The 14,205-nt window shown below is 43.6% G+C and overlaps 1 protein-coding gene across 10 annotated transcripts in view; it reads right to left on the bottom strand.

Moving 5' to 3' along the window:
- The window catches only part of NEDD4L (NEDD4 like E3 ubiquitin protein ligase), a 341,630-nt gene that overhangs the window by 30,199 nt on the left and 297,226 nt on the right, over positions 1–14,205 (bottom strand). For all 10 annotated transcript variants that reach the window (XM_053902769.1, XM_019463932.2, XM_019463934.2 and 7 more), the window contains 3 exons: positions 9,355–9,413; positions 2,359–2,424; positions 387–616 (listed from right to left, as the gene is read on the bottom strand). In XM_053902769.1, the coding sequence (XP_053758744.1) occupies positions 387–616; positions 2,359–2,424; positions 9,355–9,413 (355 nt within the window). The remainder of the gene's footprint in view (positions 1–386; positions 617–2,358; positions 2,425–9,354; positions 9,414–14,205) is intronic.

The following is a 14,205-nucleotide window of genomic DNA, read 5'->3' as shown; positions in this document are numbered from 1 at the left end:
TTCTTGTTCGTAACATGATGATGAGTTTCTGAAAACTGACAACGACAGATTCTCCTGAATCAACATAACGTTACACATGAAAATTGCCTCTTGCTCTTTACCGTAAGTACCCAGCACATTTTCAATTTCAATGACATGAATCCAAATGACAAGAGAAAACTCATTTTTAGGTGTTCACAGAGTACATTACTTCGCCACGTAGAGTCAGAACCTGTTCTAGACTTACAGGGGGCGGGGGCAGGGACTGAAATCAACGGTGTTAATTCATCTGGAATGACTGAGCCACATATTCTTCCATTAAGTTTCAATTCACTGCGAATAAAACTGTTTCAGTGGTGGTGGTGGTGGTGGGGGGGACACATCCTGAGTGCACGCGGCATACTTACGTCGCAGAGTACTCGAAAAGCCCATAGTAGGGGTTGAACATCTCTTTGGACAGTAGGAAGAACCACTCTCTGGCCACACCCCCATAGTCAAGACCCTTCTCCGATTCAAATTCGATCCACAGTCTAGCTTTTAGGACATCTGGTCTTTTCACAGACATGATTCTCCGATAGGACTCTTCAAAGATGTTATTTCTGTGAAGTTTCATCTCAAACCTATTCGGAATATCAGCCTACACGAAAGAAGAGAGCAAGCAGGTAATCATACAGTAAATATACACCTTACTTTCTAAAAGAAAAAACAACAACAAAGAGTAGAAATGACAACAGCCTTCAAATAAACAAGCTGTGACAAAGAGTTTCCAATGACGATCCTCCCCTTTGTGGATTTTCTTCACCCAGACAGCAAGCCAGCCGTCAGACTGGAGCCAGCAACACAGGAGGCACAAGAGACTACGCCGAGTAGAGGACAATCATCCCCTCCCCCCTTTATGAACAACTGTGGGGGCACTTCTCCACCCACCGGCAACTGAAATACGGTCAACTCTCGATATCGCTTCTGTCAAAAAAAGAGAGGTTAGTCCGGGTAATCAAAACCCGTAGAACAATCCCCACCCGGTCGAGGTGAGAGCATGCTCAACCCTGGTAGGGCTTCCAGCTGGTAGGTGTGATCCAGGATGCCTACAAGGCTAATTTCTGTTGCCACGAGAAGTGGGACCTTGATTATCATGCCACGTTCTGGGGAAGCATCCCAAAGGTCATAGTTCATAAATACGAAAATGAAAAAGCACTTGACTCAAGTTGTGAGTAACCGCTGCCTGCCTGGCAAAACGAGGGCCAGGGCTGGCCTTGCTACGACAGTGGATTTGCATCTGGCAAAACGAGGGCCAGGGATGGCCTTGCTACGACAGTGGATTTGCAGCGGGGAAGGGGGGCGTGCAGGAGATACCACGGTGGAAGTGCCCGAGTGAGACAGGCTAACATCCACAAAGTTCCACTACTATCAGGGGAAATGTAGGTTCCTCACAAAGAAACACTATGTAATTTTATGTGTGCATATCTGAGTCATTTCAAAGGCTAGTATCCATGAGCTACTTGAGTCGGAACGCTGGGAGAACAGAACCCCCAAGTGGGAGCTCCCCGTGGTGGAGACTGTGTCTCCTGCCTCTTTGCATCCCTGGTGCCTTGGCCATAGCTGGGGGCCCAGGAACACTGCGGTGACAGGAGTTGTGGCCAATACCCCCTTCTTCCCGAGGGAAGCCAGGAAATGAAGGCCAGGGCAGGACCCATGAACACACAAATTGAGGAGACAACAGGGAAAACCTGTACCAGAGAGGTGAAGTCAGAGAGTAAAACAGAAGACAAAATGTTGAAGAACTGGGGAAGGTGTGTCAGTAGAAAATATAATTTTGTAATTTAAAACCACCTGTACAAACCTCGTCGGGTTTCCTAGTTTTGTAAAAATCTTACAGGGTTTCCCAAGAGAGAGTTTTAGTCTGAAAATTACACTCGGTCTTAACATGCCAAACATCACAATTTAGTATGGTAAATTCTATTTGTGTTATAATTAAAACTATAGTTTTGAATTTGAAGGGAAGGATGAGAACATTTTTCTAAGTAGGGTCTAGGTTTTATCCCAATGACCATAGGCAAATACACAGGCTTCTCCAGGTTTTTTCGATTAGGTTCTGAATTATTTTATATCCATGACAATCATCTCTATCTTTTCACGTATTACATAAGAAATGACCATTCAGGTGATTTGATATGTAATACTAAGTTAGTCTTCACTTACCATTTCTCTTAAAAAGAAAATTCAGATTGAAGATCCAGGTGGATCAAAATGCAATGGAGAAAGGAAGGTGATATTTTTAGTAAACACATAAAGGTAACACACAAGTCGTTCTCACTGAAGTAACTTTGGTAACTTACAAATGACTAAAACAGCATTTTTGGAAGACATGTTGTTACTCACAGGTTTCTTTAATTTCTTCCTAAAGTAGTCATATTTCTGCTTAAATTCTCTGGAGTAAGGAACAGCCTGGAAGATAAATTTATAAATACAGATAATGTAAATAATACATTTGAAATTTTATGTATACTGAGCCAACATTCAGAGAATTTTATGAATCATAAACCTTAAAACTCTCGCTCTCGAGATTATCATTGAAGTTTATATAATGTCTACATAGCACATGGGAAAATTCTAGAAATGACTGAGGCTAATCAGCATTGAGTGGGGGGCTTTCACCCCTGAAAACAACTGTGTTGATATTCAAGAAATCATTTAGGGATATGCCCACATAAACCAAATACACTGTCCACGTGACTTTTGTCTAAATGGGAGTCAGGGTGTAATAATCTTTGTTTTCGTTTTTTTGCTGTACGTTTCGATAACAGTTATTGACTATGATTCTTTAACACAAAACCCCAAATGACCGTATAGAGGTCATTTTGAAAAGACTAATCATGCTTTTAAAAACCATGGGGAGGAAATAAAAGGAGAAGAAAGGCCAGTGAACTTATACTGTTAACAAAGAATATAAAATCACGTAGACAGCATTATGGAAAACTCCTTGATTTGGGAGTCAGAAGGTTTGCCTCTTACTAGTTCGTAGTCTTGGGCAGGGGTTTCTTTAAATCTGAACGGCTCATCTCTGAAGCCGAGTGATGGTACCAAAGGCATTGCGCTCGATAACTGACTTAGCTATTGTTACTCAAAAGTTCTGGAAATCTCTTCTGGCGAAGTAATAACCTTTTAGTGTAGTCATTTAGATACTCTTTACGTGCTATGTTGTAAAGTAGCTTACGATATGTGAGAGCCAGAGCCCTGACTTCTGGCTATTGAAAAGGCTTATAATTTTTTCATGAAGGAGAAAAGACTGGCTTTTGCAGACACGTGGGCATGACTATGACAGCCTCGTATCCAGAAAACCTTGCTGCTTTTTTAGCAAATAGTATGAACTTGGGCAAGAATAGTTCTGCTGGTATCATTTTGGCTAAGTTAATAAAATACACTGATCCATAGTAGGGTATCTCCAGACTCCAAGCCTTATACCTTACACTTTCGCAAAGAGAAGTGAGGAACAAAAGCTTCCCTCCTTCGTACTATTTTAAGACACAATCACACAAACAATAAGCCAAAACAAAAATAACCACTCTTATAGAAAACAATAATCATGTCCGTGTTCTGCTTTGTAATCCAACAGCGATAAAGACAATGCATTTATATATCCCAAGAACATTCTAAAGACAATTTACGGGACCTGTGGCCTTACTTTTAAGCTATTCTTCGTTTGATTTTCCATTGAACACTAGGTTTGACCACATATCCTATTTATTTTGGGCTGTGTTTAATCTGATGAAATCATGTGTGAATTCTGATTCTAGAAAAGGTAAAAATTTTGTCAATATCTGGACAGCCACCAATATGAGGAAAGGATAACAATGTTCTGAGATAAGCCAGTGAAGACGTTATCATATTTTTTGCTCCACCAACACTCTATCCCATCACAGACTAAGATTTTCTATAAAGCTTATTCATTCTTTGGTGGTTCCTTTGCTGTCTCATTCAACAGGTATCTCTTGAGCGCCTGCTCTATGCCAGGCATTCTTAGGTGCTAAGGAAATAATGGCACATCAACCAAAGATTTCTTCCCCTGTTCCCTCCTGGAGCTTTCAAGCTACTGTGAGTAACAGGGAGTAAGAAAGAAATGAGTGCATAGTGGTAAATGCTATGAGACTGAGCATCACTGAGAGAGAGTTCCTGGTAGGCTATTTTGTAGGGATGGTTGGGGAAGGAAGCTCTGAGGAAGGGCTATGTGGGCAGAACCCAGAGTGGCAGGAGGGAATAAACCATGACTGTGAGCAGTGAGTGGACTGCGCAGAAAAGTGTCTGGCTGGTGTTCTTAGCTGTGGTTAACTGTGACAGAGGGACATTAAGCTGAGAAGTTATGTCCTTTCATTATGTCATACTGGCTTTGGCAGACCTGACTTGTAAGGCAGACTCTAGCTCCAGCTAGCCCTGTGATGTAACTTCCCGACTACGGAATTTCTTCCCAGTTAAGCAGAAGAAACAGACTAGATGAAGTCGAAGGCTCTTCCATTTCCAAAAATCCGTGATTCCCGGCAACTGTTTTTGGGTTTTGCTTCCCTCCTGGGAATGTTACAGAAAGGCTTAAAATGTGAGTTCAGGAGTCTTAAGTGACAGGGGGGAACGTGTTTTAAGACGTCGCCCCCAGCCTGTGCTCTCTGCTCTCTTATCTGACTTGTAACCTGGGGGGCGCTGACTATATGTGGGTGGAAATAAGATGCTGAGATATTTCTGCTCCTATTGTGTCAAGTCGGTGCTAAATTTTTTCCTGTCCTTCTAGTCCAGCTGATGCTGCAGCTCCTTAAAGAAGATAACTCGTGTCTGACATGGAGACTGGTGAGGCCGGTTACACTTGGGAGCTCTGGTCCCACTTCTGATATTTTCTGGAACGAATGGCAACACAGTTAGCCTTGTGAGCTTCTGACAGATGGGGAATAGCAACATCTTCCCCACTTTCCTGAGGGGCTTGCTATGAGTTTCAAGGCAGCTGATTATGAAGTTCTCGGGGAAGTACAAAGCGTTACACAAACATGAGATGGTATTCATAAGAGCAGCGAGCATGGACAGCACTTGGTCAACGCTTTCGCTGGTGATGCTTGTAACACAGAGAGCATACTGACTTAGAGTAATGCTATGCTGAGCTGCCACAGACAGGGACCCCACCCCGCCCCCCACGCCCCTAATCTGGGTATTTTTAAAACTTGGGAAAAAGAGAAACTCCAGGTTCCAGATAAGCAGGAAGACTTAAAATTAAAGAAGCGGGCATTGGACGTGACTTGGTGCTTGGGCTGGGGCTTTATTCCTTACGCTGGGACACAGAAGTTGGCCTACAGTCTGTATGACCTAGGGAGTAAGAACAGAGTTCCCTGTTTAAAAATCTACATCTGACATGGGGACAAGAAAGCGCTACCCACCAGCCCAGGAAAGTTGTAAGGAAGCTTACCTTCTGTCCAGGACCACAAACGAGAGAAAAACAAAAAGAAACAGACCTGTAATGAATTCATACTCTATGCCTACACCAAAGCGGGTATGAAGTCCACAGTTACATTAACTGGGCCTGCATGATCCCAAGCTAAGAAGTTAACAGTAAATACAGGTCAGGACTTATAAATGCCTCATGGGTGGGGGGGGGGGGGTGGGGGAAGATGAGCGCACACACACAAATCATACACTGAATTGGTTATAAACTGCACTGAACTACTACTGAGGAAAGTCTACAGACATAACATGTGGGGGGATTTAGTGCCCCTATGGCCAGAGATAACAGAATCATCTGAAAGAGGATATGGAATATGCATCTGAAGAATGATCAGACGGCTGAGTATGAATAAAAAAATAAAAAAAATTAAAAGAACATGATAGAATAACAATAACTGAAAAGACCGAGCAAATTTAAAAACACCCAATAGAACAATGAGTAATTAAACACGATTACTGAAACCACAGACACAATGACCTGGGAAAGGGCTGATTATGAAAAGCTTAAAAAAGAATGAACTGGAAGAGCCAAGCCCACAGTACAGCCACAAGAGAGAGACAAAACACAAAGAGCGAAGAGGTGAAGACAGAACATAAAAGGGAATCACATACCCAGGAGGAGCTACTGGTACAGATAACCAGGAAGAACGGCAAAGATGGGGCATGTGAAGAAACAACTGCTGAGAATTTTCCAGGATGGAGGAAAGACACGGGCCCCATATTAAAGGATTACAGGGAGCCCAAAGCAGAATAAAGAAATCCACACTGAGGTTCAGGACAGTAAAATTATACAACACCAGAAGTCACAGAGGAAATTCAAAATTGCCAGAGAAAAGGAGGATTTACCCACCCCAAACCAAGAATCAGATTGATAACAAGTTTCTCAACAGTTACGGGGGCCAGAGGGACAAGAAAGAATATCTCCAAAGTATTAGGAAAGGAATTGTTAACCAAAGGCTTCTACTATGGCTGACCTACCATTTAACAGAGAGGGCAGATTAAGCCCTCTCCCTCAGACTGAGAGTTTCCCCGCTCTCGAGACAGTGCTGCCCGAGCAGAGGCTCTCAAACTTGAGCGGGCATCACAATCCCTGGAAAGGTTTGTCCAGTTGATTTTGCTGGCCCCCCCCCCCCCACCTCCCCCGCCAAAGTTGCTGATTTTCAGTAGCCTGAGTTGGGACTCCTAAATTTGCATTTCTAACAAGTTTCCACATAATTCTGATGCTGCTGATCTGTAGACAAGACTCTGAGAACCAGGAACTATACTTCATTCAGAAGAAAACCTGGAAACAGCAGGTGCAAGAACCAATGGTGGGCAAAGAAATTCGCTTACATGTAAGTGAAAGAAACAAGCACTAGCTGTTGAAAAAAAAGGTAAAATGTTAATGACTGTTTTCTAAAGTTTTCAAATGTCACTGAACAATGCAAAGTGAGTGGGAAGAGCGGCGTGAGAGTTCCCTAAATCTCATCCTACTCAGGAAGAGAGAGTGATTAATTTTGACATTAAGGGTGTTGGTTACAAATTTTAATGTAAGCACTAAGGAACAGAAAATACAACTTCCAAGCAAGTATAGAAAGTGAAAGAAAATAAAGGGTACTTTATCAATGTAATAGAAGGTTAAAAAAAAAAAGAGAGAGAGAGAGAGAGAGAGAGAGAGAAAACATAGCTAAAGAGGGGAAAAAGACATACCAGGCAAATACTAACGAAGAGAAAGTGAATGTCCTTGACGGACAAAGCCATGCTCACTGTGGGAGATTGTGACAGTCCTGTCTTGGTTAGAACAGCCAGGATAAAAAGCAGTGACGGAAACGGATAATATGCTCGATCTAATGGACATATAAAGAACTTTGTACCCAACAAAGACAGAATACACATTCTTTTCAAACACAGAAAGAACATTAATTAAAAAAAGGCAAGCTGACAAGGAAGTTTCAAATATCTGGTAATCAATATTTCAGAGACAGTATTCTCTGGCCACAATCCAATAAAATTAGAAAATTAGTAAGAAATGGACAGGCAAAAACCCTTCCATACTCCTGGAAGCTAACAGCACATTCTAAATAGCTTGTAAAGTCAAGGAGAGAAAGAAATCATGGAAATTACCAAATATTCAGAACTGATGACAACCAAAGCCAGGCGTCTACACTAAGTCGATAATTACCTAAATACACATGCTCTTACTGAAAGAAGTATCTCTACTACTAATGAAAGCATAAACACGGCTCTTTTGTTAATTAAAAAAAAAAAAAGATCTCTCTTTGGGTCAAATTTACTTGGACTTATGATGCTACGCAATTTTCAGTAGAAATCGGTAAGAACTGACAGCGTTTGAGTGAAGGCAGATGATCAGTAAAACGACAGAAATATCTCAAAAGGTTTCAGAATTATGTCGAAAGTCCTCTGTTGCTCGAAAACAGCATTGATTCTTGAATACCTTGTTTCTCATGACGTAGAAGAGAAAATAGGACTCTAACACACCTTCTTGTGAATGTGAAAATATCAAAAGGAAGCCATGGTAAGGCAGGTGTTGAAGGTACATAAAAAGCAGCTGTTTTAACTCAGGTATGATTGGGCACTTTGCGTCACACGGCAGCAAAGCAGCTGAACAAAGCCAATAAAGAAATCAACAAATTAAGGGGATGTCAGGTATTAAGGTGGGTTTGCATGATATTACCTTCTAGCATTTCAAACGGACTTACCTTTGTAATTTCAAAACATAACGTGAACTGAATCAGATTAAAGCCACAAAAGCAGTATCTTAAACACGCCTGCTGGCCTTTTAGCTCAGCACTCAATAGACTTCAGTTCCTTTTGCTCCTCCAGTTTCTAACAGATTCCCAAGCTTGCAATGCTTTGCTGACCCCACACACTTCCTGTAATTCCAAATTAGCTCCCCGCACTCCTATCCACATGGACCAAAGACGCTGGTACGTTCCCTGCAGACCTTGACCCATTCGACAGTCTGCTCACGGGTGTTCAGTAGCAAGTGACTGTTACTGCTCAGGGACAGGGGGGTTCTCGCTCTTCCTTATGAACACAGCGTGCGGCAGTATTTTAAAAGGGTGCTCTACCTAGCTTCCTCTCGCACCCGGCGTGTATGCGGACACTGTGAGAAAGTCAGTGGGTCAGCAGAGACAAAGGTTCTTAACCCTGCCAGCTCCAGAGGTTGGCTACAACCTCACCCAAACTTTTACAGACGTTCCGCGCTGGAAGAGATTCAGAATACAGCTTCAATCTGTTAGTGTACATTTACCCCGCCCCCCCCCTCCCCTTGGCCCCAAGAAAGGACAAAACTCTACAGATACAGGGCTCGGCTTCAGATAGAAGAGAGGACGTTTTGATTGTTATACTTTTAATCCACCTTTTTACAAAGGGGAAAACAATGTTTAGTTTTGGTTACCATTAGCAAAGCACTTTCTCTTCCTTTATAGTGAAAGCTCTTCGAAGAGGCAAATGCAGACGTACCCCCCCGCCCGGGAACTGCAGTGAGGAAGAGAGGGGGGCGATGCTAACCTAGTCAACCATACCAAGCCCAGAGCACCAGGTAAGCAGTAATATACAAGGAATATGTGCTTAGGGGCGTCTGGGTGGCTCAGTTGGTTAAGCGTCTGACTTAGGGCTCATGGTTTGTGAGTTCGAGCCCCGTTCTGAGCTGTGCTGACAGCTCAGAGCCTGGAGCCTGCTTCGAATTCTGTGTCTCCCTCTCTCTCTGCCCCTCCCTCGCTTGCTCTCTCTCTCTCTCTCTCTCACACACACACACACACACACACTCTCTCTCTCTCTCTCTCTCAAAAATAAACAAACATTAAAAAAAAAAAAAAAAAAAAAGAAAGAAAGAAGTATGTGCTTAGATGCAACCCAAGTTTTACACTGAAGAGTTAAGAGGTTGAGGATACTGACCGGACCAGTAATAGCTGGATTCTGCAGTCTTGGGTCTTCCCACTGAGTAATTTTGCTATCTGAAAATGTTAAAATAAATAAATAAATCAAAAATCAAAAATCAGCGTATTAGTTCAAATCTAGTCTACATCAAAAATGTTTTAAAAAGAATTATTTCTGGATTTTGCAAGAGCTGTCCAATCTCTCATACTGGTCCCCCAAATAAATCCCTTAGTGTTCCAGGGTTAGAAGAGGACCATGGTATGTAGCACTCCACCCCTCATACTGTTTAGTTAAAAACACGCCATCAAAAAGGCAAAACTAAAGCAAAACCATTTATTCACACGGTTTTTGGCAGGAAATCTGCCAAAATTTCAATTATAAACCCCTGTTCTCTCAAGGATTTATAACTTGATCTTGATGTTCCTTTAACTGAAAAAGGGCATAAGAGGTCTTAGTCCCTGAAAAGTGAAAACACACACAGGATTTGTCTCATTTCAAATACTCTTTTCTTGGCTTGTCGTGTTGAAAAAACCCATTTTCAATGAAGAACCCGACAATGAACCCATGAATAATCCATGACATGCGTCACCCATACGCACGCAAAAATCAAGGCAACTACGGTGGGCCAAAAAATGAGATCAGCTACAGCAGAGGAAGATTGCAGAGGAAGGTCTCCCTTTTGGCCAAGTTGGCAAGAAGAGATTTCCTTCTTCTGAGTCAATGTCAGCAAGACTGTTCAATGCTGCCTATACAACCACGTCGGGGGAGGGGGGGGGGTAGGTGATAATGTGCAGTAGCTGCTCTGAATCACTTGGGTTTTGTGACTGTGCATGATTCAAGATTTTAGGGATTACTGTGGCGGGGGGGGAGGGGGGGGCGGGGAGGGACTTGCGTGAAAGATACAGGGAGGGCAGACTAGGAGAAAATGGGTTCTCCCTGGAGTTTTAGGGAATCTAAGTTGGCTTAAAAAAAAAAAAAAGGAAACTATTTAAGAATACGGATTCTGTTTATTTCCTGTATACTCTGTAAGAGGACTGAGAAGAATAGCTAATAAACTCAGTTTTAATGACCATACCAGGAAATTTTCCAAGTCTGACATAACTATTTTAATAAAAGGAGAGGTAAAGTTTTAAAATGAAACTACCAAAAGGCATTCTGGGTCCCTCACCTCCTGAACGGAAGACTCTGGAAAGTCAAAGTTGCCATTGTGATGGAGAATGGGAGAAAAGAAAACCAAATAAACAGAACACAGCTGAGTAACGGCTCCCTGGGCTATAATCCCATCACCTGGATACTGTCGAAGCGGAAGTGAATCAATGAGCACCTACACGTGGTCCATCCAGACTGGAACGTCAAGCCACTGCCTCTCCCAGTGACCTCAAATCCAACTCTACTAAAACTGAACCCATCATCTGCCAGCACCCAAAACCCTTCCTGTGACTCTGTATTCCCGAATGCCAGTGTCAGTGCGCTCACTGTTCAAACCCAGCGCTGGCCCCACGCCCATCCCCCCTTGCCATTCTCCTCTGGTGCTCCCGAAACCGTCCCGTCTCACTGAAAAAGCTGCTTTCTGGAGGGCGCATCTCTTCCGTGGACTATTCTCTAAGCTTCCCTGGCCTCGGTCTCACTCGTCCCTGTTCAAGACCTCCTTTGTGGTTCTGCCAGATGGATCTTTCTAAAGAGAGGATTTGACCGTTGTCACGCCCCCTTCCAGAAAATGCCTCAGGACCTCCCTCCTGCCTGCAGAAGGGACCCAAGCTCCCATCCCTGGCGGGCACCCTTTGACCTATGTGCCACGCCAGCCTCCTCTGCACGCTGGCCATGTGCACCCTAAGCACAGTTCTCTGACCGTGGCAGAGTCTGCAATACGTTCATACGCTTGCATGTTCTCTCCTTCCTGGGGTCGCTCTCCACCTGGCTTTCCTGGATACATCTAACTCCTCATGTGGGATCCATCTGAAAAATAATCTGTCCCTGAGGCCCTCCTGCAGACATCCCAGAGCCCTAGTGCTCAGCCATGTACTGAGCAGGTATGGTCTTTGCTTCTGCATCTGCAAAACTGGTTCATTCCTCTATGCATCACTTTTGAAAATACCTCCTGGGACTAGAGGTATTTTCTAGAATAGAAGTCCCTCAAGGACAGGGGCTGGTGTTACTGATGTCTGCAGCCCCCTCTGCACCATGGAACACACTTCCTAGAATGTGACAGGAGCCTCGTATGTTATTTTTCAAATGAGTGAACGAAGCTGATGGCGAAAACAGATTCCCTCTTCAAACAGTCTAAGCCTTCAGAACCACGTAAGTTTCTGTGTGGTTATAATAAAGAACGATTTTGCAGCTAAGCATTGTCAATATTTGAATGTGCGGTGGCCGTTTGCTCATTTTTTTCTAAAACTTTTGAATCTAAACTCGCTTTTGGTCCTCCAACATTGTATTCCAAATAAAGGGACAAGAATGAAGGAGAAGAAGGAAAACCACAGTTAATTTATAGCTATGATTAACTGGTTTGGTAAGACTGGTGGCAGGAAAGATGAAGGCAGGATTTTACAGCCTCATTGGAGTTTTATTTTCTCTTCTAGCTTTGTATCCAAGACACCTGTGGCCATGGACTTAGCCGCTGGACACACCTGGTCTTTAAGAAGAACCACAGAATCCTTGAGAGAGGTAGAGATTCAGGTCAAGATTCTGCCTTAACTTTACTCCAGGCTGGAGACAGGGGCTACAGAGGTCCAGACTTGGTCTCTTCTGAAACTACCTCTTTAAATTTTTTTTTTTTCAACGTTTTTTATTTATTTTGGGACAGAGAGAGACAGAGCATGAACGGGGGAGGGGCAGAGAGAGAGGGAGACACAGAATCGGAAACAGGCTCCAGGCTCCGAGCCATCAGCCCAGAGCCCGACGCGGGGCTCGAACTCACGGACCGCGAGATCGTGACCTGGCTGAAGTCGGACGCTTAACCGACTGTGCCACCCAGGCGCCCCCTGAAACTACCTCTTTAAGATGGCTGAGTATTTTTAATCTTAGAAATGTGTGACTTCTTAAAAGAGTTTTATGAAGCAGAAAATAAATAGCCTCGTTACTCAAAAGACAAGTCTACTGCGGTTGTCATTCATGCACAGTCACACGTCCTGGTCAGGATGGAAGGTAAGAGGACTGTGAATCTCTCACAGGCTGTGTGCACGTGTAAAATGCTACACGTACGGATGACCTGGTTCCTGTCCTGCACGCAGGACAGCAAAATGAGGTGAACTTTGTTAGAAATCAGATAGGAGACGGGGCGCCTGGGTGGCTCAGTCGGTTAAGCGGCCGACTTCGGCTCAGGGCATGATCTCGCGGTCCGTGAGTTCAAGCCCCGCGTTGGGCTCTGTGCTAAGAGCTCAGTCGGGCTCTGCGCTGTGCTCCAGATTCAAGCTGTGCTGACAGCTCAGGCTGGAGCCTGTTTCAGATTCTGTGTCTCCCTCTCTCTCTGCCCCTCCCCTGTTCATGCTCTGTCTGTCTCAAAAATAAATAAATGTTAAAAAAAAAAATTAAAAAAAAAAAAAAATCAGATAGGAGAAAACTGCTTAGAAGGAGAGGCTCATTTGGAAGGTGATACATTCCTAAACGGCACCTACAAGGTGATTAAATGCATTTTGGAGTACCCCTGCTGGCCTGAGAAAGCTGCTTAAAAAGACAGGTGTTCCTGCACTTTTCACAGACTGCATTTTGGTGAAAAAGCAGACGGATTTATTTTAATGGATATGTACCCTACTTTATAGCCTGTGACTGAGCAAACCTTGACAAACCAGGGAGAAATGGCAGCAATGTTGCATCTACAGCAAATGAGGTGATCGTAAACATAGCTTCTGCTCGCCTAATTTCCACTCTTACTATCTGGTTTGGAGAACTTTTCTGTATGGTCGAGGCAGGGCAAACTTTCGTCTGAAGGTAAAGCACCACAAGGAGCACCTCTTTTTGTAGCTTAGATCAACCAGGCTCTGTGCCAGGCCTACACCATCCCCAGGAGCAAAGGGAAGTCTCCTGCAAGCTGTCTGTTCTGGCGAGAGGAATGTGGAGCGAGGGAGCTGTGCGTCTGGAGGGACCGGCGGACCCATTAGGAGTAAGGAACTGCCGAGGCATGCAGCAAAACCACCCTTTTCTGCCTCCCGGCAAACAGAAGGGGGTCAAGCCTCGGGCTGGAGGCACAGCTGCTTCTCTAAGGCAAGTTCTCTCCACCTGCTGACCAAGGACATCAACTTGCCCATGTCTTCACCACTGACCCTCCACGAATTAACATCATGTCACCATTTATCAAGCATCTACTACATACTATGGTAGGACTATGCACACCACTAGAAAAGCAGCCTGTGATCTTTACTGCTTCTAACGTCCAGGCCCTCTGTGGTAACATTTTTCTGGTTTGGGGGCCCTTGCATTAAGAGCGTTTATAAAATTCTTCTCAGGTTGACCTGAACATCAGATCACCAGCTAGAACGTGGCCACAAGGTTGTGTGAAATGTTCTGTGCGTAGCAGACCGAGGCTGTGTTACTGGTTAAGGCCTTATTTGAAGAGAAAGATCGTTATTATTCGTACCTACCTTTGAAAACTGAAACTGAAATGCATAAAAACTAAAAGAGAAATTATTTTCTGGTTTTGGTGGGAAAAAGAGGTTTGGCCCCTTCCTTATTTTAACAAATCATGTATGTGATGAGTAAGTAGAATTATAAAAAGCATATTAGAGAAAAAAGGTTAAAGCAGTTATGGTAGCAATTTACGCTCACTGTAAAATTCTGGAAAGCAGGCAAACCCTGGATACTTTTACTGGTCAAAGACAAAACTAAGCCTACGTACCCTTGAGATACCCGATTTTTACCAAAGGGTTAAAAGGG

This window comes from Panthera pardus, unplaced genomic scaffold (genome assembly GCF_024362965.1).
Source record: "Panthera pardus isolate Hobbes unplaced genomic scaffold, ASM2436296v1 HiC_scaffold_15, whole genome shotgun sequence".
Lineage (NCBI taxonomy): Eukaryota > Metazoa > Chordata > Mammalia > Carnivora > Felidae > Panthera > Panthera pardus.
This window is presented reverse-complemented; position numbering and strand designations above follow the sequence as displayed.